Raw genomic sequence first — 26021 nt, 5'->3', positions numbered from 1 at the left:
TGTTTTTGCTTTGAAGCACCACAGTGTGCACTGCTGTGCTGTAACTGCGTCCAGTGGCCACCAGATAGCGGTAGTTAGTTACTATCCAAGCAGCTCGGGGATTGGTTACCACAGGGAGCTTCTTGTGCGCTGCTCACACACAGACACCTGCCAGAGCTGCTGGGCACCGGTGGAACATCTTGCTCTCTCTGCCTCTGCAGGTTGGTGACTGACTGGCGATGACTCAGTGAAATACGGCAACAAACTGAGACTGCAAGACCCTCCCCTGTAGTTTTCTTTGCTGTTTACCAGCCGCAGCAACTGGAAGAGGGAAAAGAAGAGAAGAGCTGCTTGTGCTGCTGGACCAATGGAGAAGAAGCGAGGATCTTCTCATCAGTACGGTTCACTGGAGCACACTGAATGGAGCAGAGACACCAACAAACCAGGTTATCTAAACCAACAAACACTGCACTATTATTACTTGTTGATCCATTGACTGACTTCAAAGTCACCTTTCTGTATGTATTTGGAATCTGCAGTAAATGTTCCTAATGTCACTGTGCCTAAAGTTCACATTAATATCAGAAATGTTACTATATTAAGGATTACTATAGTTCTTATAATAGATCTTTTCTACTTTTATAGTTTTCCTTATAATTAATAGAACCTAATGGAACCAATCAATGTATTTTTCTAGTTGCAGTACAGGTTAGTAGCTCTTAAATGTCAAGAATCCACAGGTGTCTGTTCTTCTAGTGGGTGGGTGTGTGTGTGTCTGTGTGTCTTGTGTAAGAGTGTTCAAGAGTAAAGTGAGGGTCCATAACAAGCCCATCAAATAATGAAAAATGAGCCATGTGGGACACTGCATGAGTGTTATAATAATGTTCCTCATAAGTCCACAACTAACAATTGTTTCCATTATCGATAACACATTATTTTCTTGATTCATTGTTTGGTCTATATAATGTCAGAAAATACAGTCCCTGCAAGCCCATTGTGATGTCTCATTTTTCAAAGATATAAACCAGAGAAAAGCAAGAAGCTGTAAGTAGAGAATGGTTGACTTTTTAGCTGAAAAAATTACATAAACAATTAATTTGTTATCAATATAGTTGCTAATTGATTTTTGTTTTAGCTGTGTTCCTCTACATTAATGATGATCATTGCTTTCCTATATGATAACGGAGTAAATAAAAAACAATCTATGACGTGCACTGATGTGACCAGTCAGGTGGGAAGTTTTCTGTTAAGCCCTATATCTGTTTTTTTCCTCTACACTGCATGATTTCACTCCTTCCTCTTTTCCTTCCCACCCCTGGTCCACTCATTCTCCTCATCCCTCCTTACTTCTGCCTTTTGGTCTCTAACTTGGCTGATCTGTCTGTCAGTATGCTGTTCTACCTCATTAGGCATAAAGCACATTGTGCCAGTGTAAAAAGATACTTGGAGCTGAAGCAAAGACTGTAAATTGAGCTCATGATGTAATTCACATCTTCAGCGGCTTATATAAAAAGAGGGGCAGGATATGAGAAATGTGAGGTGAAATGAGTGGGGGGAGAAAGATATGAAAAATGTTAACTGTGAGAGAGTGAGAAAATCGGGGAAAAAGTGTAAAGGAGGGAACATTTCAGAGAGGTGTAGTGATGAGTCATAACTGCTCAGTGGCAGAATAACCTGTCCTAGAGAGCCTCTGCAGCAGAACATGTTGTCTCTAAGGCACAACATTTCATCTCTTCTATAAATGAGGTGTTACCGCTCATGAACAATCACGAATGACTTTACATCTGTAATGTAATGAGTATGCAGTGTAAATACAGTGTGCATTTCAAGATAAGAAGACAGAGAGTGGAGGAGTAGCTTTCTTTCGTTGTGGCTTTCTCAAACTCAGATATACACGTTTGTCTTGCTGTACTTGTGAGGACTATATACTTCCTTTCCCTGACCCTAACCTAACCCTAATTCTAACCTTAAGCTTTATACCAAAGTCTTAACCTTCAAACAGTCATTTGAAGTTGTGAGGACTGCACAATATGTGTTCATAATGCAAACATGTCCTCACAACAATACAAAACCGATTTAGTCCTCACAAAGATAATGATACAAACCAACACACGCACACACACACACACACACGCAATGCAATCTGCCACCAAAGACAGCAGATATGTGTACACGCTTCTGCACTAGCTTACCCTGGTCTCACTATTTATTCCTTTTTTCTTATTGTAAATCAGCATCAATTCTGATTCATATATTTTGTTTTGGACATGCATTATGCCAATTAAATAAAGCCTCTGTGACTATAGCATGAGTCAGACACTTTGCTCTATCTCTGTAAGATAGACACACAGACCTTTTTCACAGCAGAGATTTACTTTTCTTATTATAGTGGAGAAGCACAGGTGGAACTAATTAACAATTATTGCAAAGTGAGGCAGCAATTAACAGTTATGGGTCACACCTGTGTTTGACAAGGCAAAGTGTCTGCTGTGTAAAACTTGTTCGTCAAGTAACACTATTTGCTTATGGTTTAGGCAACTAAATTCACCTTCAAAGTTAGTTAGGTATAAGGCCAGGTATAGGCAGATAAAACAATTTGATGGAGATTAAATTCACTGGATCTGGTGAGTTGTTTTGTTATGTATTTGCTTTTTATGTTGGAAACAAAAAGTCTCTATTTTATATGGTTGCTTTATCTGAGCTAAGGTTATTTATTTTTCACACTGAAGGTGTAAATGGTTTTGCCAGTTGACCTTCTATGACCGTCAGCCAACAGCATGTTGAATAAATGACTGACATGCTGGGATAAAATGCTTTTATCGCTTTCTCAACATGAATCATGAGAAGATTGATGCCACCCCCAGGTCTATGCATTAATATGATGCTGGAGCAGGGTTGTAGTTCACCTAGTTAAGCGTGAAGACTGAAAGCAGGGGGAAACAGCTAGCGTAGCGTAGCCTAGCCCAAATATTTTTTTTTAAAATTACATCAACTGACATCTATAAAGCTCACGATTCACACGTATCTTGTTTGCTTGATTTGAACGAAAACAAAAATGTAAAAAGAGAGATTGTTCTTGGGGGACTCATGAGCTTCTGTGCAGTGTTTCCGCTGGTTGCCTTGCAACCCGGCTGACAACCAGACTCCGAGCTTGGTGTTTGCCAAGAAACTCGAAATTTTAACTTTTTTTTGTGTATGGATTCAACAAATGAGATACAATGTCTTAACTAGTGAGCTTTCGATGTGTTGGTTTTTGCACAGTGGACAGAGGCAGGCTAGCTGTTCCCCCCCTGCTTTCAGTGCTTATGCTAAGCCAAGCTAATTGCCTCCTGGCTGTAGCTCCATACTTAGGGTACATGAGACATTTTAATCTTCTCATTTTACTCTCAGCAATAAAGTGAATGAGCATATTTCCAGAGATGTACAATTAGGAAGAAGCCACAGATACAACCATTCAAAATTCAGTCTCCACTTTTTTGAACAAGAAACAATATTTTAACTTAATGGTCTTAGAAATCAGGTTTATCTGCAACTTTACTGTGCATTGTATTGTAATTGTACTCTTTCATTAACATTGGTAACAGTTTAATACTCACTGCAACAGTTCACTTATTGCTTTCTCCTCTAAGGTGTCAAGGTTGTCTTGATGCTACACTGACGTCAGCCAGATTTGTCATAGCGACAGAGTACCGAGTGTTTATGTGAAGATGTCTGTCTGTACTTCAGCATCCTTTTATGTCTGTCACACAAAGCAGACTATAGGTGCAAGCCCCCAAACAAAGCCTTAATGCCAGTCTATGTAAACAGGCAATTATCACCAAGCATGGTTGATGCTTCCCACAGTATTTTTACTCCTACCCTGAAGTCATAAGCCAAGTCTGACTTCTCTTCTATTCTGCCTTTGTTCAAGCTGGTGCAGAGGACATGTCTTCACTGTGCTTTGAACCCAGTAAAGCTCTACCCTCCCCACGGCTAAATGTGACTCGCATTGAGAAATTACATACTAGAGCTCTACTAAGTAATGGTGTGTATATATAAAGAGGGTTTAAGGGCCACAGGAGGAGCCAGGGACTGTCTGTCAGTGGTGGTACTGGTACCTCCCTGGTTATGTCTGTCTCAGCCCCCATGTGGTGCAGCACTCTGCAGGGAAGTGACAGTTATCCAGGATTACAGTGCTAAATGGAACAATTGAAGAGTAGGCAGATGTGATTATCTTCAATTGTAAAATCGTGACTGAGGACGTATTTGGATTTCAGGGTAAATAATCTAATGTATGTATTTTGATGTGCATGTCTAAAAAAAAAAAGCATTTTCAGGTGGTTGCAGGTGAATATTTGATTCATCCGCTTGCTGGTTTATTAGATTCTAGTGCAAGCTGTTTCTGCTTCTCACAGTTTGAGCAGTTACACTGTGTGAAATGCCTTGATGTCCTTTCATCACACAAATGGTTCCACGGACCTTGGGACAGATTCATTAAAAAGTATTACACAGTTGTTTGGAGCAAGCCTTCACATGGTTGTAAATAGTGGCTGAGATAAATCCAGCAAACATGGTATCATTTTACATAATTTGCTTTATTGTAGATTGAGGATTTTTTTTCAAGAAATGTCTGCTTTATTTGAAAGGATGCAGTTAACAGGAGAAGCACAAGGAGCGGTGTGTTGAGCAACATGCGTAAAGAAACAGATTTAAACACAGCATCATTAATGTTACTGTTCACCAAGCCACCGAGGCTCCCTCTGTGCAGGATGTGATTATTTAATTGCTTGAAAGCAGAGCTGCTGTGTGTGAAAGAGAATATTCCTACAGGGATTACTTACTACCATCTAATTATTCTGCAGAAGAAGAAAGAGCCCATTCTGTTGTTTCTATGAACATGTGGTACTGTAGGCTGAAATTATTTGATGGCATGGTACTTTTATTTTATGTCTTTTGATTACTCCTGAGACAAAGTATTAGCTGCAGTACATATATTCTAATCCTAATTCTAAACCTTGTTTTTTTTTGGTCATGATGAAATTCATTTTTGTGAAGTCTTAATTTAATGTTGTACCACAGTCATACTGCAACCTGCAATGCTGAATATAAAATCACTATTTAAGTAATTAGAGACAGCGCAAATTAACCTGCCTCTTGATTACATTGATTACTAAGACTAAAAATGTGTTTTGGGAGCTGGGCTGCAACTAACAATTACTTTTATTATAGTTTATCAATTAATTTTTTACTCTATCAATCAGTTGCTTAGTCTGTAACTTCCCCACAACTAACCCAGAGGTGATGTCTTGGAATGTGTGTTTTGTCCAAACAACTGACCAAAACCTAAAGAAATTCAACTTACCTTTATATGACACGTTAACAATTAAAGCTATGATTAAAATTGTTTCCAAGTAATTATCTGTCAGTTGATTAATTAAGTATTTAGCAAATTGTTTCTGCTCTAGTTGGGAGAGACTTTTCGATCTAATTCTGTGCGTTCTTGACGGTGATTACACCAGGTCTTTAAATTTTGCTGAAAGATTGACACTAAATGAGTGAACAGTGCTGGCAGACAGGACTGCAGTGTGTACTCGAGAGAGGCTTATTTCCTGGGCTGACCCACCAACCTGGGTGTCGGTAATTAATCCATTTGTGTGTGTGTGTGTGTGTGTGTGTGTGTGTGTGTGTGTGTGTGTGTGTGTGTGTGTGTGTGTGTGTGTGTGTGTGTGTGAGAGAGAGAGAGAGAGAGAGAGAGAGAGAGAAAGCAGCCATTTGAGTCGTGCCAAATCCTGACACATGGTAATTTGGCTGTGACGGTCTGCTCTGCTCCTCATCAAGCAGCAATTTCAAACCACATCTGCTGCAGCTGTTTGTACAGTTTAGAAAAAATTCAGATTCATATGCAGTTATTGTTCTGCAGTGTCAGAGTAGATCATTTTTAAAAGCTCCTGAGTGTGTATGTGTCTGCATGTATACCTGTATTGTATTTTCCAGTATGTTGAAGAAGTGCAAACTAATAATAATAAAGAAAAGAGTCTAAATGCACTTGAATGTTTCTATTGTGTGTGTGCCAGACATCTTTTCTTTTATAACACTGGCCCTTCTCTCCCTTTCTCTCTCTCTCTCAGAGGACGACGTGGTGTCCATGGCGGACTCTACCATCACTGTGGATGACATTGAGGGGGAGCTCTTTAAGATTGAGAGGATCAGAGATGTCCTGGTCAGGAGGGAGTCAGAGCTCAGATACATGTGAGTGACTTAACAACAACAGCACTGCTTTCACTTGGTGTCTTTAGTGTATTAGCTGAAATGAGGTTTGAAAAAGAAACAACACATTAAGTAATAGCAACACAGATCCCTTTATAGTAGATAAGTGAATACAATATTATGTTCAATGCTGGTATGATTTTGATTAAGTTTAAAGATTCAAGTTTAAGATCATGTATTTTGAAAATGTGCTATGGCCTGCTCACAGCACATCAGAAAATATGATTAATGAATAGATGAAAGCTGGAGCTCTGCTATTATCAGATATTTACTGCCTGTGGGGAAAAAAAACATCAAGAGAAAAGACCACGTTGTTACGTAATGTAGTCTTTATATAATGTACAATGGCCATAATGTACTCCCTCCCCGCGCTGCCATCATCTTAACCAGACACAGACGCACTAGCTTCTGCTTTTGTCTAGGTGCCCTCAATGGCCCATAATTCCAATTATTAGCCAGAGACCCAATATAAGACAAGGCCACATAGAAAGAAGAATTTCAGAAATCCAAATAGTAATATAATAATACTGTATTATCATAATACTATTCATAATCTCACTCTGTTAACGTTGGTCTGCTTATTGTAAGGTCCCTCTCCTACAACTCTTTTATTTGCCAGGATTATATCATCACTAACAAAATTCACGTTTTTATGAGAAATCTGTCTTGTGACTCTGTCCCCCTAAACATTGTTGAATCTTTAGGGCCACACTCATGATCCTTCTCACATGGTATTTCAACAGACAGTACTATGCAAGGATGTTAGTCAAATGCATAATGTTCTGTGGTCCAAAATAATCTGACTAATAACAAACCTAACCCTGTATGCTCTCGCAGTTTTAAATACTTCCTCTGCAGCCACATTCACAGATGCTTTCCTGTCTTCCTTAGTTGACATTGGCTTAAGTCAAGACTCTGACACAGTCTTAAAAAATGTAATAGTACTTGCTCCCAAATCTTGGACCAAATTGCTTTTAAGTAGAAAAAAATCCTCTAAAGTTTCCCTGCCATGGATAACTTACCGCACACATGCCCTGAAGAGGGGCTGTTGCAGGGCAGAGCAGAAGTGGAAAGCCTCTAAACTGAAAATGCACTTTTAGTAAAGAGATTAAAAATGCCAGAGCAAGATTTTTTTTGGACCTTATCAAAAAGAACAGACACAACCAGGACTTTGTTTAATGTGTTAACCATGCCACAGAGGCTCCTCTAAATGTTAATATGGACTCCCCTGAGAAATGTGAAGAATTTTTAACTTTTTTTGTCAACAGAGGCTCCAGCTTCAGAATGATACAATATCTGTGGACACTCTCACAGAGGTGTTTAATAAAATGAAGTCCACACCGTGTGTTCATGACATCCTGCCTGTGAGATTTTTGAAGGGAGTACTGTATATGGATCTCTCTTTGGACCCAAACTCCAATGATAATTTCAAAATAAATGTACAAACTGCCCTTTCTGTCCAAGGTTTTATATGTGAGATTTCATTCTTATGCAGACAACACTCAATTGTACCTGTCATTTAACCCTAATGAAACTTAACAAATGAATATACTCAGTGAATGTATCCTTGACTTCAAATACCGGATTGCTCAGAACTTCCTGAAGCTAAACAATGTAAAGAGTCGGGTAATACTTATATCTCAAAGCACCTGGGCTCTTTGTCTCAAAATGTAGTAGATAGCTGTAAAAATCTTGCTGTCACCTTTGATATCCACCCTCAGCTTGAACAAACATGTCAACACAGTTGTCTAGTCTAGTTTTCTGCAGCTCAGGAGATTCTACAAGATCAGTACAATTTTATCCAGTAGAAGTCGAGAAACTTCATACTTCATTCATACATGCTTTCATTTCCTCTCGTTTGGACCACTGTGATCCTTTTTAGACAGGACTTGCATTTAAGAACATCTCAGATCTTCTGACCCCAATACGTGCCCAGTCGCAACCTGAGGTCCTCAGCCAAAGCTCTGCTAGCCATTCCACAATCTTAGCTAAAGACCAAGGGCGACTGGGCCTTCTCTGTTTGGGCCCCTTCTCTTTGGAATAACCTCCCTGAGGAGATTAGACTGGCAAGCTCCCTATCTTCTTTTAAATCTTTCTTAAAGTCACATTTGTATTGGTGTATTTTTAAACGGCTTAGAGTCTGAATTTACTTTAACTTTTTAAAACCTACAATTTTACTAAGTCATTCTCCTGATTTCTTTTTTTATTGATTATTTGAATTGTTTACCCATTCCATTTCATTTTACTTTTAATCATTATTATCATCATCAGTATTCTTCCTGCACTTCATGATTTACATCCACTGCCAAATTTCAGTGCCAGGAAATACTGTGCCAATATGTGGCAAGGTGGAAAGCATGGGTGTGGCGGTCAGGGTGGTGAGTGAGGGTATACGTGTCTGACTTCCAAGCAGGGACTGGGGTTTGTTCCTGTCCCAGACCTGGTTTGTTTTTATACCTTGACCATAATCTTAGCCTTAAGAAATGCTACTGTGAAAAACCTCGTTATTTGACTGATTCAGTTAATTTATCAGTCAAAACAGTGATACACTGATACTTTGTCAAGCCAGAACAATCCATAGAACAGAAGCTACAGCCTCACAGGAGAACTAGGAGAACTTCAGGCTTTCCTTACAGAGAGCAGTTCAAATCATTTAAACCATCTTTTCATACCAGGTTGCACCTTGGTATCTGACACACATCTCCTAGCAGCACTGCCCTCTATTCTCTCCCCACATTTCTTTTCATCACAGCCCAAGCTGGCCCCCATTAAAATTTCAATGGCTTTACCTTTGCTTCGGCTAAGCAGGCTAATGCATGGATATTTATTCATCTACTCCCCTGAAAGATAGGCAGTAACACTGCTCAGATAGCAGAGGGAATGGGGGGAGTGACGTGTATTGAGTAGCAAGCAAGAGTCAAGCAGATAAAGTGGGAGAATGAGGGAATGGAGGAGGAGGTGGAGGAAGGGAAGAAGACAGAGATAGAGAGTCATGATTTGAAGCACCTTCTTTTTTCTCTCTCTGTGGTCCACAAGCAAACAAATCCCTGGTTGTGTTTTCTTTTGTTAAGTTAAATAAAGTGTGTCATTTGTATTCCAGACCTCATGGCCATTTCTCCACCTACACGTCTGTGGAGAGCGTATTACATGACAGGTAGATGAGGCACGGTGGCGAGGCTCTCACTCTGCTGACACTGATGAATGTGTGTACTGTGTGTGAGTGAGTCTGACCGTGTGCTGTGTGTGCCGCATCTGTCCACAAAAAAAAGGTTCAGTTGCTGTGAAGCTGGGTCATGTGAGGCCCTCTCACTCCTTTAGGTGAAGGAAGGCACTGAGGCTCCTCCTCCCCACCCCAGTGTCAGTAATGATCCCCTGATTTGGAGGGCCATTGAGAGAGAAAGCGCATGATGCACACAGAGTGAAAGCTATCTGGCTCTGAGTGCGCCACAGGGATTTCTCCTGTGTGAAATACAAGATCAATATCAAGCTTTCTCTGGTTGAATTTCATTTTCCCATTCAGTAGAGTCAAGATTTCACTCCTCGCCGCCCTTTAAAGTTGAAACTGAGTGATATGCAGCATGTGTACTACTTACATTAGTGATTGTGTGTGTGTTATTTTCCTAAAATCATGGCCATGCAGGATGGATGACATTCAGCTGTGCAAGGAGATCACTCGTCTGAAGAAGGAGCTGCACAAATTAGTGTCCATACCAGGTAAGAGTTAACACCTGTCTTCTCTTGATATTGATGGTTGTTGTTGGTTGACCAAAGCAGTAATCAGCAGCAGTAATAAGCAGCAATGAAATGGGAAATTAGGGTTTTTTGCTTTCTTGTCAAGAAAAGACCCGGTCTTCATGCTAAGCTAAGCTAATCATGTCCTGACTCTAGCTCCATACTTAATGTACAGACATGCGAGTGATCTTTTCACCTAGCTCTCAGCAAGAAAACACATAATTGTATTTCCAAACAAAAATATTTAGGATAGATTTCCATAAATAATTACACATTTTTTTATTTCCATACTGTTTGTTTAATACCCCATTATATTTGCAGGGACAATCTAGGACAAATACTATATTGTCAGATGTCTTCTGCCTTTGTGCTGCAGATAATGACAAGTCCAACGAGGACCGGCAGAAGGAAGAGGAACTTCTGCAGCAGATCCACAAGCTGGTTGAGACAAGAGACTTCCTGGTAGACGATGTGGAGTTTGAACGACTCAGGTATGCCTCTGCTTCTATGTTTTTTTTATTACAGCTTGCTAGGAGTCCATCAGTCATGTGTCACTATAGGTTGTGATTGAATAATTAAAAATGAGAGAAAAAAAATGCAATCCTATTGCTCATACAAAGCCACCCGAGACAGAGGACAAGCAGTACCCATGCAGTCTCAGAGAATTCTTTGCCCAATCGTACAAACACTGATGTTCATCTACTGCAAATCAGATCAAATCCGTCATTAACATAATGATCACCATAATGACTGATCAGGATCAGCTTGGGACATCACTTGTATATTCACTGATGCTGGCAAAGTTGTATCTCAGTTCAGTATCATGCATATGCATATTTCCACAAAGCCGCCCCACTTCACTCCATTAAAAACACTGGAACGTTTCCAAAGGCACAGCACTGAGAGGGAGTGAAACGCAGAGCGCACATCAGAGAGCCATTTCAATTAAAGATTTGTCAGTGTGCGTCAGTGAGCACTGCAAGAGGGGCTGCCATAGGTTAAAAAAAGAAATAAAAAACAGTTTGCATCTATTTTGGCATTTTTGAGATGCATCAAGCCTCGAAAAGTGTTGCTGCTGGCTGTGTTTTTTTCTCATGATGGAGATGAACAGAAGATATCTACATCCTGTCCAAACTTTCCTGCCACAACGGATCCATTCTGACACTCCCTCACCACGTTTCGCACAGCACAGCTATATGGGAAACAGTTAAAGTAGATTGTCTTGCACATTACATTTCCTTTCCTCTCCTTTAATTTAACATGGGCTTACTGTAGGTTGAACCTGTATTATGGAGGACTCTAGCAGTGGATGCAGCCGCTCTCTCAATTTTGAGATGTACTTGAAAAAGAACCACACATCCTCACAGGTTCTTTAACTTAGGCCTCTTGTCACTCACTTGTAATCTAATGTAAGCTGACGGCGGACAACCAGATGTGGTTTCTGTGGCATGTTTTTTTGTTTTGTTTTTTGTTTTCATTTTCTCTCCAGTCCAATTCTCAGACAGTAACAAACATAGTTAGCTTGTGTGAACAACACTTTGTGTTGGCAGCTGCCAGCATGCTGTGAAAGTGCTGAGGGGCTGCTGGGAAGGTGAGAGGCAGGAAGCAGGAGAGCAACAGTGGGGTAATGGATCGGTGGGAGAAGAGGATGTGACAGCGCTCAAGGCCATGTTATCCATGTTGATTAATATATAGAGATCTCTCTCTCTCTCTTTTGTTATTTCTTTTTTTTTTAACCCAGACTTGACATATTTCTCTCTGCAGTTTCCATGCTGTTTTTAATTTCGAAACACAGCAGATACTGTTACAATAAGCATTTGTTTCTGTAACACAACATAGTGTATTAAATATCAATATACAGCTGTGACATATCTTGTGTTCACATGTATAGCCCTGCACTAATCACAGTAATACTATTACTATTAGACAAAACATGGCTGCCAGATTTATTGAATGTATCAGTACAACCTCTCAGAGTAGATCTAATCTTTTCAAACTACATCAGATCTCTTATCTAGTAGGTGTCTAAGAAGAGAGGCAGTGGGGATTTAAATACCCCAGACACAATGGGAAATGTTCAGCCAGTATTTGTGGAGCAGAGGGCAAGCCCAGAGAGTGTGAACGAGAGATCATTTTTGACTTTTAGATTTGTATCATAACGGACTCTCATCTGGCTGTATTTCTGCCAGCTCCTCGTTTGTGAAGGCAACAGAAGACTTTGATCTGTAATCTAAGTGCTTATGTATTCATGTATTTTCATGCATCATATATAAGTATTTTGTTTTGTATTTTTACAGGGAGAAAGAAGAGGATAAAGAAATGGCAGATTTCCTCAAGTCGAAATTCCCAAGAAATATGAAGAAGACAGGTATTGAAGAGAGTTGCAACTTTGTGCTGCATCAAAATATTGACAAGATTTAGAAAGAGAAATGTTTTTTTTGTTCAAGGTGTTTTTCTCCTCAGGGCTTTGACGGATGAACCATATACAGCCACTGACTGACTCATCATAAAACAGAAATTCGAGTATAGAGACTGTGCTTCAGAAAAAAAGATGCTTGTGCCTTTCTAAGAGAAGCCATTCATCATCTGAGCTGTTTTATGCATTGGCAGAGAGAGAGAAAGAGAGAGAGAGAGAGGAAGAGAGAGAGAGCATCAGAATCAAAAACATAAATTGTCTCTTGCCAAAAACTTAATACAATAGACTACATCAATGCTATGTCAGTCCGTACATCTGTCCGTCCGTCTGTCCCATTCTCGTGGACACCATATCTCAGAAATGCCTCAAGGGAACTTCACTAGGGTTCCAGGATGTACTGATTCGAGGGGGTCAAAGGTCAAAGGTCACAGTGACCTCACACAACCTCACCCGCCTCTTGACTACGATATCTCAGTAACGACTTGAAGGAGCTTCTTTAAATTTGGCACAAACATTCAAGGTCAAGGTCAGTGACCTCACAAAATGCGGTTTTGGCCTTGTGAACGTGATATCTCTGTAACACCTTGAGGGAATTTCGTCAAATTTGGTAAAAACGTTCATCTAGACTCAAGGACAAACTGATTAGAATTTGGTGGCTAAAAGTCAAACCTCAAAGGTCAAGTTCATGGTGACATCACCAAACACGGTTTTGGCCTTATGAACACAATATCTCTGTAATGCCATGAAGGAACTTCTTTAAATTTGGTACAAACATTCACTTGGACTCAAGGTCGAAGGTCAAGGTCACAGTGACCTCAGAAAACACTTTTACACCATTACTCAAGACGTAACAGAAGAAATTATGACAAAATTTCACACAAATGTTTAATATTTTATATGACTCTGGATAAACAGTGATGTAACCTGAAACTAGTCTGAGTGGCGGAGGCATAGAACCGCAAGGCGGTAATTGTAGTTTGAAGAATATTTCCTCTGCTCCTCTAAGTGTGATTTCTCTGTGCTCCAGGTGTACCAACCAAACGGGTGCCATCCAGGGCTCAACAGACCTCTTCTCCCTTCACCAAGACAGGCCTCACCCTGCTGAAAGAGTGCTGTGGCTTCACATGCTCCATCATGTAGACTGGAGCCAACATGGAGAGCCCGACTGTCGGGCTCGTTCAGGGGTCGCAAACCAAAAACGGCCCTTCCACAGGAGTCAGTATTTCCAGTTTCAACTTTTCAATCTGAGAAAGACTTTGAAACATGGACGAAGCAGTACAGGCGAGGATTTCCCAGAGGAGGGACATAGGATGTTGCAAAATTGATATGGTGTGTTTTTAATCCCGAGACCTAAGTTTGTCCTCTGTTGGATCTGTTTGTCTCTTTCTCTCTTTCACTGGATTTCATGTCTGATTTTATTTCGTCTGTCTCTGCTCTCCACATCTCTCATCCAATTTCTGTTTTTATTTTTGCTCTTGTTAATTATCACTGCTCAGCCAACATCTTCTGATGAACAGTTTCCAAGAGGAGCATCCTTAACACATTGTATTTATTTCTCATTTTCTCTCTTCAACATGGTTTGAAAGAAGCACAAGTCAGGCATGTATAATGTATATACTAATTGGTTTCAACTAGCATGACACACCTATTAGTTTTATATTTAAAGACTTCACTGAGCTCTGATAACTGTCAGTGCTCATTAAAAAAGTAGCTGTTCTGCAGGAGTCAGCAGGCCAGTCTAGACACACTGCTGGAACTTTATAATTAGCCTTACTGAGATAACACTAATGAAACTGACATTAATCTGGAGTTATGTTAGGATGAAGTTGCCTGTGATCTGACTCCAACCGAATGGGTATGACCTTTTGAAATGTGGTGGTTTGTGAAGAAAGAACGGATGTCTCATACTGCTCCATTTCCCTTTAAGAATAGTTAACTAATATTTATTAATGTCTGCCTTTTTATGTGTTCCAGTATTTTTCCATCAGCCACAAGCTTTAGGCTGTAGTGTTTTTTTTTTTTTTTTTTTGCAAAATCATCACACAATACAATTTTTGAGAGGGTTTCTTTCTTTGCCAACCCTCACTACTACTTTTTCTCCATTCCTGCTTCAGTATTTCATTAGATATTTCTGATGAGTATTCAACACTGAGGGAACTAACAAATTGACAGCAGAAGGGATGATAGTGATTGTAGTGTTGTGTGGGGACACATACAGTATTAAAACATGCACACGTATCTATATGGTACTAAATGCACATGAGCAAACCACTGAATCTGCAGATATAGACAACTTCCACATGAATTAGTCAGTCTTAACTCATTGCTCTCAGTTTGGCATCATCCATATGCATGTTTCCACAAGCTATGTGGCTTGGCACTCAACTGATACTGCAGACAACTAGACCTCATATATACAGGATATATATATGTATGTATATATATATATATATATACATATATCACTCCAGTGATGAAGACAGGCATCATACAATCACAAAGGCACACTTGACGGTCTTTTGAGAGGGTACTTTGTGTTGGCCAGGGGCAAAGCTGTAGTGCCCACTTATATATTTGTTACCACCCCAATTCAAGCCAGTGGCTCATACATCCAAGACGTCGGGCATGGGGATGTAGTGGCCAATCAAACTAGCAGAGCAGATCTTGGTGTTGCCAAGAAGAATAGTCGCCATAGCAACCATGTATATCCCATATCTTTACAATTAGACAACAAGGAAGGTTGGATGGATTGGAGTTGGATGAGACTTGATAGGTGTGACAAAAAGAAATACTTTACTACTATTATTGTTGCCTAATGAAAGAAAAAAAAACAGGAAGCAGAATAATTGATCTCCATAATTGATCCTCTGAATCCCTTTCACCCCCTTTTAGGGAAACTAAGAACACAACATCATCATAGCTGCTAGATGAGAAATTTCTCAATGGATCACTCAGTTTGTGTCCCAGGCCTTGTTGTGTTTTTTTTTTTATGGTTTGTTCCCAACTACTCCTTGTGATGGATGTATACATGGATACAGCTGTCTCTTTTGATCAATCATTGGATCTTTTGATATTCAGTCTCAACGCTGTCACAGAGGCTCTGGGTCGCACATCACCCAGCAACCGTATCTGGTGCCGTCATGGAGGTTCACAGGGGAATGTGTGACAGTAATGTTGAAATACTGGATAACAGCCATGGCAGAAAAACAACAGATGCTGCACCAGGAGAAGATTCTTTCTCTTATATGGTTGTGTGTTAGTTATATGTGAGAAGAGTTTAATACTTTCATGAAGATGATGACAGTGGAAACCATTTTGCCCAAACAAAACTAGCCTGTATTTGTAATATGTCTTGTAAAAGACAGTAACGGTTAGTTGACCAGGTGCAAACTTAAAAATACATAAATTTCATCATCTCAGGCATGAATACAGAAATGAATGATTATGCATTCATGTCTGTTCCTACGGTTGAGCCGCAGACTGAATAAATATAGCTCTTTGCCCTAAAGAGGATCATCATCTGATCAGTAATTATTTTTTGTGAAGAGGCTTTGCGTGTGGGACATATTTCTGCTCTTCAGTTTTCACATTTAGACATGAAACCAGCTGTTCAAAGCAGCTGAGGGGAGTGTTACACCCCCTGACAGTGCTGTGTGCGAGTCAAGCAAGGATTCAAGAAATCTTCTGTGGAAAATGCTTAGAAACATGGAACAGACCACGTAGCCTCTGAAGGAGAGACACGGTGTCGCAGTAGGAGAGGGTCAGGGAGAGAAAATGAAAGAAGAAGAGAGGCTGAAGTGGCCGAAAGCAGGGTAGATGAAGAGAAAGCGAGTGGGAGGGCACAGAGTTGGGAGGGGGGGGTCTAATCTTCAGTGTGAGTCATCCTTAGCGGAAACACTGTGAGTTTCCACAAGGGCAGCTCTCAGTGAACGCAACGTGAAAAGGGCAGGACTGTCATTCAAACACCATAATCCTGCACAGCTCTGTGTGCATACGGAGAGAAAGTACAAATGTGTCCGCGTGTGTGTGTGTGTGTGTGTGTGTGTGTGTGTGTGTGTGTGTGTGTGTGTGTGTGTGTGTGTGTGTGTGTGTGTGTGTGTGTGTGTGTGTGTGTGTGTGTGTGTGTGTGTGTGTGTGTGCAAAAAATAAATGAGAAAGAAAACGTGTTAGTGTGTGCAGTATGTGTACCTGTGCTTAATTGTGTGCCGGGAGTGTAAGACAAGGGCGATAACGAGAGGTACAGTAGCTGTCACTGCTTTGTTACTATGGTTACTATGACTTGATGGTATACTCGTGCTTCTTGTTTCATTTGGTTGTGCCATGTAATAAACTCTGCTCCAATCTAACGCAAGGCTGCATGTTGCTGTAGAACTGCTAGGGGACGACTATAAGAACCCGTTTTTATAATGATCAGGGTTCTTAAATCTGTAATGAAATAAATTCAATCTTCAATTGTGTCTCATTCTCATTCTCACACATGGACTGACCAGTCAAATAAATATGTTTCTGTAAGTGCCACATGTCACTGACCTGCATTTGGGAATTGAAAATGCTGCAAACTATTAAAGGTAGCTGAACAACTCCACAGAAACTGACAAAATATTTTAAGTATATTAAGTTTTAAAATGAAAAATGTGACAGCATAGTATAGAGTGCACTTATTTACTTTTATTAAATTAATCAACAGCACAATTGTCTTCAATCTTCTTCAGCAAGGAAGCAAATGAATGTATTTCCCCGCAAAAAAACAATGCTTTTATTTACACCTTATTTTAAAATACTTCTGTCCATAATCAGTAAAATATAGCTAAACTCAAAATGCTCTTTTTGTTTTTCCTTAAAAGACCTTTTCTTGATTTTGATATTATACTGTATATGTATGCATACTCACGTCTCAAAGGCTTTTCAGTTCTCAGCTTGAAATGAGATGATTGTCAGTTTTGAGGGTTATTATCAAAGTAGCTGTCAAAGTAGGTGATGCAAGTTTCTGGCTGCACAAATAAGAAAAAGAGCTCTAAGAGAAAATCCTTTTTTTAAGTTTTCAGAGTTTGAAGCTCAGGAGGCATCAGACACTCCTCTGTCACTGTGGGGGGGGGTTCTAGAGGTTAGAAAGATTTCTAACTGGTTGTAACGGGTGGGGGGCTGCATGTCAGAAAACATCTGCTTTGTCTACTGGATTGTTCTTCAAGGAGACACTTGCTGAATCCAAATGTGAAAACTCGGCCTTCACAGACTGTAGTTTTATGTAATCTGACATTGACTGGAGAGCTCAGTATGACTGTGTGACTTTACAAGGACGCAGAGGAGTGAGACTGAATAAAAAAGGGCAAATGGGAAATTCCTTCTCAACACACCCGTTGCCTTGGATACCACAAGCACAAAAAACACACACAGGAACCAGAAACTCAACGTGTGCGCATGATCACAATAATCACATATGATATTAAACATTTATTTCCCCACTCACAATGAGATATGTGGCTCAGTAAGATCAGTTTAATATTTCATCCACTTTTACTGTTTGATGAGTATTTCTGACTTATTTCCAATGGCGGCTCTCGGGCTATTTGTTCCTATTGCTATACTTTTGCATCATATCCTCTCTTTGCTCCACTTTGTTAATGACTCCTAACACATTCATAGTCAAAGCGCAATGAACAACATGGAAACATTCAACTGCACAATTGCACATGCCTTGCAGTCGGATGAATATTGAAAATGCAAAAATAATTCCCCGAAATGGCCAAACTTGAAGGCTGCTGGGCTTTATGAAAATTGACAGGTCTATCATTTAAGAATATATTTTATGTCTCCAGAGAAATCAAGGTAACCGTTTCTGACTTTTACTGAAGTCTCCCAAATCTCCGTGGAAGGAAAATCTACCAAAAAAATCTCCCATTATTTAAACAATTACCAATGATACAAGCATATGTCACTTTTAACTGTTCGCTGTTTGTGCTTCAGCCAGCCTGGGACTTCTTGCTCACTGTTCTTCAAATGTGGAGATGAATCTGTTAAAAACTAAACAATTTTTACTATTATTTTATCTGATTACAAAAATAAACAATGTTTTTAATGTCCACAGTTTTACAGTGTATTACCATGTGACTATATTGGACCCTATCTGTGATTATGATCATTCTGCAGTAATTCTACAATAAAAACTTTGATTTTAAATACATTTCATCCTGTAATAGCCACCGAAGAAGTCTCCCCGCCTCTCCATATATCCTCAGTTAACAGCTGAACGAAGCTGGTTGGTTTCAGCAGAGTATGTGTAAGTGCTCAGTGAATATAATATGCAGTATGATGATGATGCTGCAAAACAGGAGAACAGATCTACATAAATGTTGAGGCAGAAGCATGCTTTTTAAACAGTACAAGAGTGGGGAGAAGGCCTTTTGGAAGGGTGTCAGATTGCTGCTAAGAGTAAAAAACAAAAAAACTCTTCATGTTGTTCTTGTGCAGGGGATCTGCTCTGGAGCACTCACTGGAAAAGTTCTTTGATCCTAGCAAGACCAGCACTGTGTCCCGGCTAATTAACAATCCACTGACATCTCAGCACTGAGGATGCCAGCTGCTGGTGTGGAGGCAGCTGGAGCCTTCCTACTTTCTATTCTTTCATGTGCATGACCGGAGAGATGAGTTTGCACTGTATAATCACAGATTTTACACACTTGACGATGATTATGATAATTATTTTTTCTATTAACACCCTCTGCCAGTCTCTGTCACGTTGTTCTATTTCAGACGGGACAAACTGTAACCAACTGTTTCTCATTCATATCCGGTGTCATCTCTCATCAGTCCAGGGGTTTCTAAATGAGAGCAGCACTCTAAATCACAGTCACTGGTAACGAGAGCGTGGGCAGCATGAGCGCCTGGCACTGACACCTGGCAGAGAAGGTTCCTTGAATGAGGCCAAGACCTGTAAACGGTTTCAGACTATTTCAACCTCGGGGTCAGTAATATACAGAATATGCTGGTAGTTTTGAGTAATTACAAACTATGTTAACTTTACATTTACGTTGATCATTTTCCAATACATTGGCTCCAATGTTTCAAAAATGCCTTTTAGTTGTCCATGCAGCCTACTACTCTGCAGGTATTTGACTACAACATCAAAGCTAATGCAATTTACATTCATAGGACTACCACAGAATCACTGAATAATATTACACAAGAAAGAAAAACAAACTGAAATGACTGTATGACAAATGGCCATTTGCCTGTATCTCGTTGGCTGTGGGAGAAATATTAATATTATTTTTTCACTGACTGTCTTGACACTCTGTGGAGCCATATGCTGTAGCAATATGCTCACACTCCATTCCCTTTAGGGTTGGAGAACGCAGACCTCTGGCTCCATCTTGTGGTCAGATAGAGTAAGTGCAGCCAAAAGACAAGCGCGGTACCGCCGGTTTTTTTTGTTTTTTTTTGCCGGATTGTGATTCTCCGCCAAGTTGAGTTTTACACGTCAGTAGTGAACCTGTACTGGTGAGTGGACGTGTACAGTGCGCGTCAGGCGGTTCCCGGATGCACCAAACAGAAACATGGAACGGGTAGTGGTGGAGGTGCCGATCAACAACGGTGAGATACATTACCACCTCCACGCCTAACGCTACGTTCAGCCACTTATATTAACATCTCCTTAAAGGCATTTGGTGCTTCTTTTCGATTCGTGCACAAATGCTCCTCCTCCTCCTCTGACACATGTGGCTCGGAAATGAACGCGCTTGTAGCCTCTGTAGGGCTATCAGGGGGTTAGAGGCTATTTGTCTAGTTTCTGTGTGTAAATTCTTGTAGCTGCGGGCTGCCGGTTGTACACAGTGGGAGACAGGAGTGACAGAGCTGCGGTCATCAGTTCTGCAGCTGAGAGACTGCTGTCACCTCTTACCTCTGCACCAAAACACAGGTCAAATGTATTCCCCATCATGGCTTGTTAGTTGGATACATAGAAATAACATGTAATGTCATTACTGCAAGACAGTGGTAGTAAAATAATCCACTTATAAAAAATATTTTAGATACAAAATTATGTTTATCTTGTCTTAAAAATCCCTATGCTTGGAACATTAATCCATTTATGTAGGAAGTGTAAAGGTTTTCGTCCAATGAAAACTGGACTTTCAATTTCAGTGAAGTTACATGCCAGGTTGGACTTGGTATCTCTGCATAGGAATAATCATCAAAATGATAACAATAATAATAAAAATGTGGCAGAGAATATTATTTATTTATATCAGTTTCATTTTCAAAAGGTCAGAGGTCATGGCAAATCCAGGCCTATGTGTGAAGGGTGGTTCTCCAATTCATTCTGGCACCTTGCTATGTTTCAAAAAATATTACTATTGTATTGTATTCTAATTTCTTCTATTCTATCACCAAATTCAGGTTTTTCCCTTGCCAGCCCTTCCACGCCACCACGGAAGCGTCAGGTGCGCTTTTCAGCACGGCATGACATCATCCTTTTGCGAGAGGTCATCGCCCAGAACCCCTTTGCCTCCAAAGAACCAGGTTAGTCCTTTTTTTTAAAGGACTAATCCTCCTGAAAACCCTTGGTCAGTTGCAGAGAGCTGCAGAGAACTTAGTCAATGTGTGGTTTCGTTAAAATATTTTCAGTGGAGCTACAGTGGTATTTAATAGAGGAACTTTGTTTTTGTTTTTACCTCAAACATCAATAGTAACCCTGCTATATTATTATTATATATCAAACAGTGGGGAGATTCTTTGGAAAAACTGCCTTTTGTAAAGACTTTCAGCAATTGTACAATTTAAAAGTCTCTGATACAAGAGGCAGAGAGACCAGTATAATGGAAAACGTGATACTTTTAACACAGACATGCCGTCGTATTCATGAGCTTATTGGATACAAAGTTGATGTCCTATATATATATATATATATATATATACCGTATATTCACATTTATGGAATGTTTTTCAGGACGGATCTGGGCCCGTGTTGGGGAAATTATCACAGCAGCCCTCCAAGATGAAAACTTTGAGGTCGATGCCAGGAGGTGTAGGGAAAGGACCATGCTGCTGCTCGACTACTACAAGAAGCAAGACTTTCCCAGCCTGCGCAGGTTGGTGCCTGAAGCAACAGGACCCATATTTCAGTAGAAATTTAATTAAAAGTAAACTGTACCATTTCCTCAGGAAATACTGGCCCTGATCTGGATGTGTGGTGCTGTAGAGATGTGCTTGCCCCTTCTAAATAGAAACCCACTTTTAACATTTGTTTGTATGTTTCTTTGTGTGTGTGTGCATTTGTTGTACTCAGGTTTGGAACAGAGAGATTATATGCCCAAAAGGAGGATTTGCTCCATGAGGTTTTGGAGCTGGAGGCGGAGAAGGGGCTCCTGGCCAGCGGCGAGGGCACAAAGTACCAGGTGGGAGTTAGTGGTGTGGTGCCAGAACAGAAGACAAGGTAGACTTATGTTACAATACCAGTGCAAGAAATGTATTTTTACAGAGGGTGTTCTTGTGTGCCCTTTAGCCGGTTTAGAGGGGCAGCCCGACCGTACAAGTTTCAGCTTCCATCACACAGCTTCATGCTGCAATTTATTTTGTCAATGGTGGTTTTTCAGACTGTTTGTTCTTGGCCAAACATTAGATTTCAGTGTTTGACTGAGCTAAACAGTTGTTGTCTTTTCAGAGACTAACATGAATATTAAAACCACACACTGTTGTATAGACAAGATGTTTTCAACATTTTAAGCCTGTGTGGCCTTAAGGTGAGGAAGAGTCCATTGTCAGTCCCTTGTCACGGGTTGCATATGACTAGGACTAGTGAGCAGTTCTAGTGCAATCTTTCTTTCAAAACCTCTCAGATTGTTTCTTCTGAATGATTGTTAAAGGCCAGAGGATGGAAATTAATCATATTTTCACAAGAAAAAAAGCTTTTTTTTATTAGAAAAGGTCCAAAAATAACACAAATATGTAGAGTCATGTTTATTTTGACTCAGATTAGATATATTATAGACAAACATTGTGATTTTCATCTAGAAATTTCACACACTCTATTATTACAGTTCTCTCATTTAACCAAGAGTTGACGAGCCACTCTTTATTATCTCTTTTATAAATAGTTTATCTGTTCTAATACTGAGTCTAGCCAGAGAAATCAGAGAGCAGATTTTTATGTTCTGTGGAACAAGCTTAGCCACTTCCCTTTTCTTCAAATTTGCCTACTGTTTATACAGTGTATTACCGCTGCCACTATTACTGCTGCTGCAACTACTCTCAATTTCATTATTATTCCTATTAATATTATCATTACTACAATAACATCTACTGCTACTGTTGGTAACACCTGCTGTTACCAACAGCTGCTTTCCATGATTCCCATTTTCTTTATTTCTTTATTGTCATGTATCTTTCCCAGGATGATGAGCTGAGAAAGCGAACCATAGAAGAATTGACTCTGCCAGAGCAGGACAAACCCAACATCACTACCACACAAACACCCACTGCAGGTAAACACAGATAGATTCAAGACTCTTCCTTCTCAATCGTTATAGCCTCTCAGAAGCAAATGACGCTGAGGTTTGTTTAATCATTGAATATGACTCAGTAAATACTGTAAAAGTAATAGAAGACACTGCCAGGAGTAGGGGTGTGATCCACTCTGGTGTCACAAATACGGCATTGTTTTTGAATTGCTGCTATCGTGAGATACTGGTAATGTAGTCCACAGAGTAGCATGGTTAATATTTCTTACATTGTGAGAAAAAAGGAGATTTGAAAGCAGCACCCTTCAAACAATTGTTTTTTTTTTTGTTTATTCATCCATTTTCTGTCACTGGGTTTGGGTTGCAGTGGCAGCAGGCTGTTAACATTAAATTGATGACAACATCATTGATCACACATGGAAAGGTTGGACCTTTATTTACTGCACTTTTAATAGAAATACACGTATCCTAACGTCTTAATGTGATAACTGCAATTGAAGTGGGTGATCATTAAAATTCAATGGGTCAATCAGCAAATAAACAAATTTAAACACGTAAGTACTCTCTGTCATAGCAGAACCAGACGAAGATCATGAGGAAATGGCCGTGCTGTCAGCGGCGCCCACAGCCAAGCGACCCTGCCAGTGCTGCTGCCAAACCTACTCTGAGATTCTTAGCTTCCTGGAGAAACGCTCAGAGGCAGAGCAACGGCTGCGCGAGGAGGAGCTTGCCCTTCGCAGGGAGGAACTAGAGATTCAGAGGAGTACGTTTTTTTATAAAGTTGTATTGTGTTCTTTTAAATCCAATCCTGTGTAATAAAAAAGGGGGCTAAAACATTTGTCCCGTCTATGTCATAGGGCAACAGTTAAAAAAAACAAAACAAAATGTATTGCTGGAATGGAACAATGCTTGTAATCTTGCATTTGTCTCTGACATTAGATGTTCCAGATTAAGTTCATAACATTAATTGTATGTAAAATGGACCATAAATATCATGTCTACTGATACAATGCCATTCATTTTAAGGATGGAACCATTAAGCTCTAGTTTGAATTAAATTTCAAAAATCTGAAATTGGGGCAGCACTTCAGAAGTGTGGAACCAGGCTAAATTAAAGTAAGAAGAAGACATAGGAACCATTACACTATAATAATTATCACATCACATGTAGTGACGTCATTAATGGAAGTACAAGAGATTTGACATATGCACAGATATTCATTTTGACGTGCACAGATTTTCATTTTGAGATCAGGGAAATTACAGTTAAAATGTCCTTTTTCATATTCTCAGGTAAGATCGCTCTGGAGAGGGAACGTCTGGGAGCTGAGAGAAAAGAGAGGGAACGCAGATTTGAGCTGGAGAGCCAAGAGAGGCAGGTCATCTTGGACCTGCTAAAAGAGAAGGTGCTGAAAGGCTGACAGAGAAAACATAGTGGACTGCTAAAAAACGGAAGGAAAACAAGAAAGTAGGAAGTGAAAAAAGGGATCAAAGAGATGAACAGTGCGTTGAGATATATACAACAGTTAGTTCCAACAAAGTAATTTGATTGGACAAGAGGCATTCAATGAGCGCTGATATAGAATATAACAACACTTAGACTTTTAACTACATGTATCACTCCGCTTTACAGGTGTTCTAATAACCGTTAATAACATTAACGGTCAGTACTGCAGGATGTGCAGATGCCTTTGTCAATCTTAACAGCCAAACAAGTAATGTGAGTGTGTGGGTTTATGCAGACACATACTGTACAGTATGTGTGTGTATAGTGCACAAAAAAACAAAAAAGGTAGAATTGCTGACAATGTTTAAACGCATCAATATTTGCCTAAACCAGCTGGACTGAAGTTGATCTATAGACAGTAGATACCAATAAAAAAACTCCCTGTGTTTTACTCTTCACTGCACTCTTTTGCATGAGGATTTAAAAGCGTTGAAATTACAGGCCTGTCACACAACAAAAAAGGGTGCGGTATCTTAGGTGTGGTGATCCACTAATCCAATACTGGAAGACAGAATCACCATGTGACAAGACGTTTGGTTGCACAAAAATGGATGAATGCCTTTTCTTGTGTGACCAACAGCCATACGCTTTCATGAGTCCGATCTTTGTGATGCCAGTACGGAAAGCTATATATTTAAGCAATTAACACTGAATTTACGATGCAGCTCAACTAAACTCTGTAGCACTTACCATATTAATGACTTAACACATTTGATCAGCCACCACTTTTTCAATCAGAAGACTTTTTGAGTAAGTAAAACTATATTTTACTGACTGTGAATACACTGCACATTGAGTGGTAAGCACTTTTGTACTGCAAAAAATCTTACTAAAACAAGCCATGAAATGTGTGAAATTAGTGATAATGTCACATCTTAGGTGTACATTTCTTTTTGCTATAAGATAATACAATTTATGTCAACATCCACAGTTTAAGTTGCTATGTACAGATAACTGTCAATGGTTAAAGTTACAGTTTTACATTAATATGGAATTGATGCACTTTTAATAACATGTTTCACTGATCTACAGGTCATTTGTTCCACTTCCACCATGAGTTATTAAATAATTTGTTTTTTTATTACATGGCAGTTGCTACTATAACCTCCTGTAAATGCTTTGAATTAAAATGCTATTTTTGCTTAACTTCCAACAACATAGTCTACATTGTAAAAACTGAAAGCATGTGAAGAAAATTTGTTAACCTAAAAAGTTGATAATTTCTACTCTCCAAATAAAATAAAATGTAAGTAAAACTTATGTGCATTCCTCATGATCGCCGATAACTACATTTAACTCACTATAGTGTTACTGCAGAAGAGATTAGGCCACATGTCAGGAGCTTTATGGTATGTGACTATTTTATTAAAAATCAGTATCTTTAAAAAACACTTTTTGAAATTGTTTTTCCCCAGTGTGGTGCAATAAAACTTTTAGATCTGCCCGTATTCTCAAATCCTGGTTAATCCTTTGAAGTTTAAGATAATGTCTTATGATGAAAACAGACTTGAGATGGCAGTATTAAGTAACTCTCCAAAAGTTCCTTTTTGCCAAGAAACCATTGAGGTACATTTACACAATCATATACATGAACAAGATTTTGAGGTACCTGTTCTTTGCTTAAGTATTTCCATTTAATGCCACTTAACTTTTCAGATTTTACAGTTCATACAAAACTTATAAGGTT

At 39.6% G+C, this 26021-nt stretch overlaps 2 protein-coding genes across 4 annotated transcripts; both read left to right on the top strand.

Moving 5' to 3' along the window:
* The first annotated feature begins 44 nt into the window (after positions 1 to 44).
* Positions 45 to 16889, top strand: LOC130164189 (bMERB domain-containing protein 1-like). 2 transcript variants are annotated; one of them, XM_056368745.1, is made up of 6 exons: positions 45 to 425; positions 6087 to 6207; positions 9866 to 9939; positions 10310 to 10448; positions 12255 to 12325; positions 13401 to 16889. In XM_056368745.1, exons 1-6 carry the CDS (start codon positions 347 to 349, stop codon positions 13511 to 13513), a joined length of 597 nt encoding a protein of 198 aa, XP_056224720.1. In that variant the 5' UTR covers positions 45 to 346; the 3' UTR covers positions 13514 to 16889. The 2 variants fall into 2 exon arrangements, with proteins under 2 accessions (XP_056224720.1, XP_056224729.1); XM_056368754.1 differs by having other exon boundaries at positions 53 to 425; positions 10334 to 10448.
* A 2941-nt stretch (positions 16890 to 19830) lies between these two features.
* On the top strand, positions 19831 to 25726 carry si:dkey-45d16.4 (scaffold attachment factor B1). 2 transcript variants are annotated; one of them, XM_056371959.1, is made up of 7 exons: positions 19831 to 19963; positions 20768 to 20890; positions 21318 to 21459; positions 21657 to 21765; positions 22761 to 22851; positions 23405 to 23590; positions 24121 to 25726. In XM_056371959.1, exons 1-7 carry the CDS (start codon positions 19927 to 19929, stop codon positions 24246 to 24248), a joined length of 816 nt encoding a protein of 271 aa, XP_056227934.1. In that variant the 5' UTR covers positions 19831 to 19926; the 3' UTR covers positions 24249 to 25726. The 2 variants fall into 2 exon arrangements, with proteins under 2 accessions (XP_056227934.1, XP_056227933.1); XM_056371958.1 differs by having other exon boundaries at positions 23402 to 23590.
* Positions 25727 to 26021: the final 295 nt, after the last annotated feature.

This window comes from Seriola aureovittata, chromosome 3 (assembly GCF_021018895.1).
Source record: "Seriola aureovittata isolate HTS-2021-v1 ecotype China chromosome 3, ASM2101889v1, whole genome shotgun sequence".
Lineage (NCBI taxonomy): Eukaryota > Metazoa > Chordata > Actinopteri > Carangiformes > Carangidae > Seriola > Seriola aureovittata.
The sequence above is the reverse complement of the archived record's forward strand: the minus strand, read 5'-3'. Positions and strand labels throughout refer to the sequence as shown.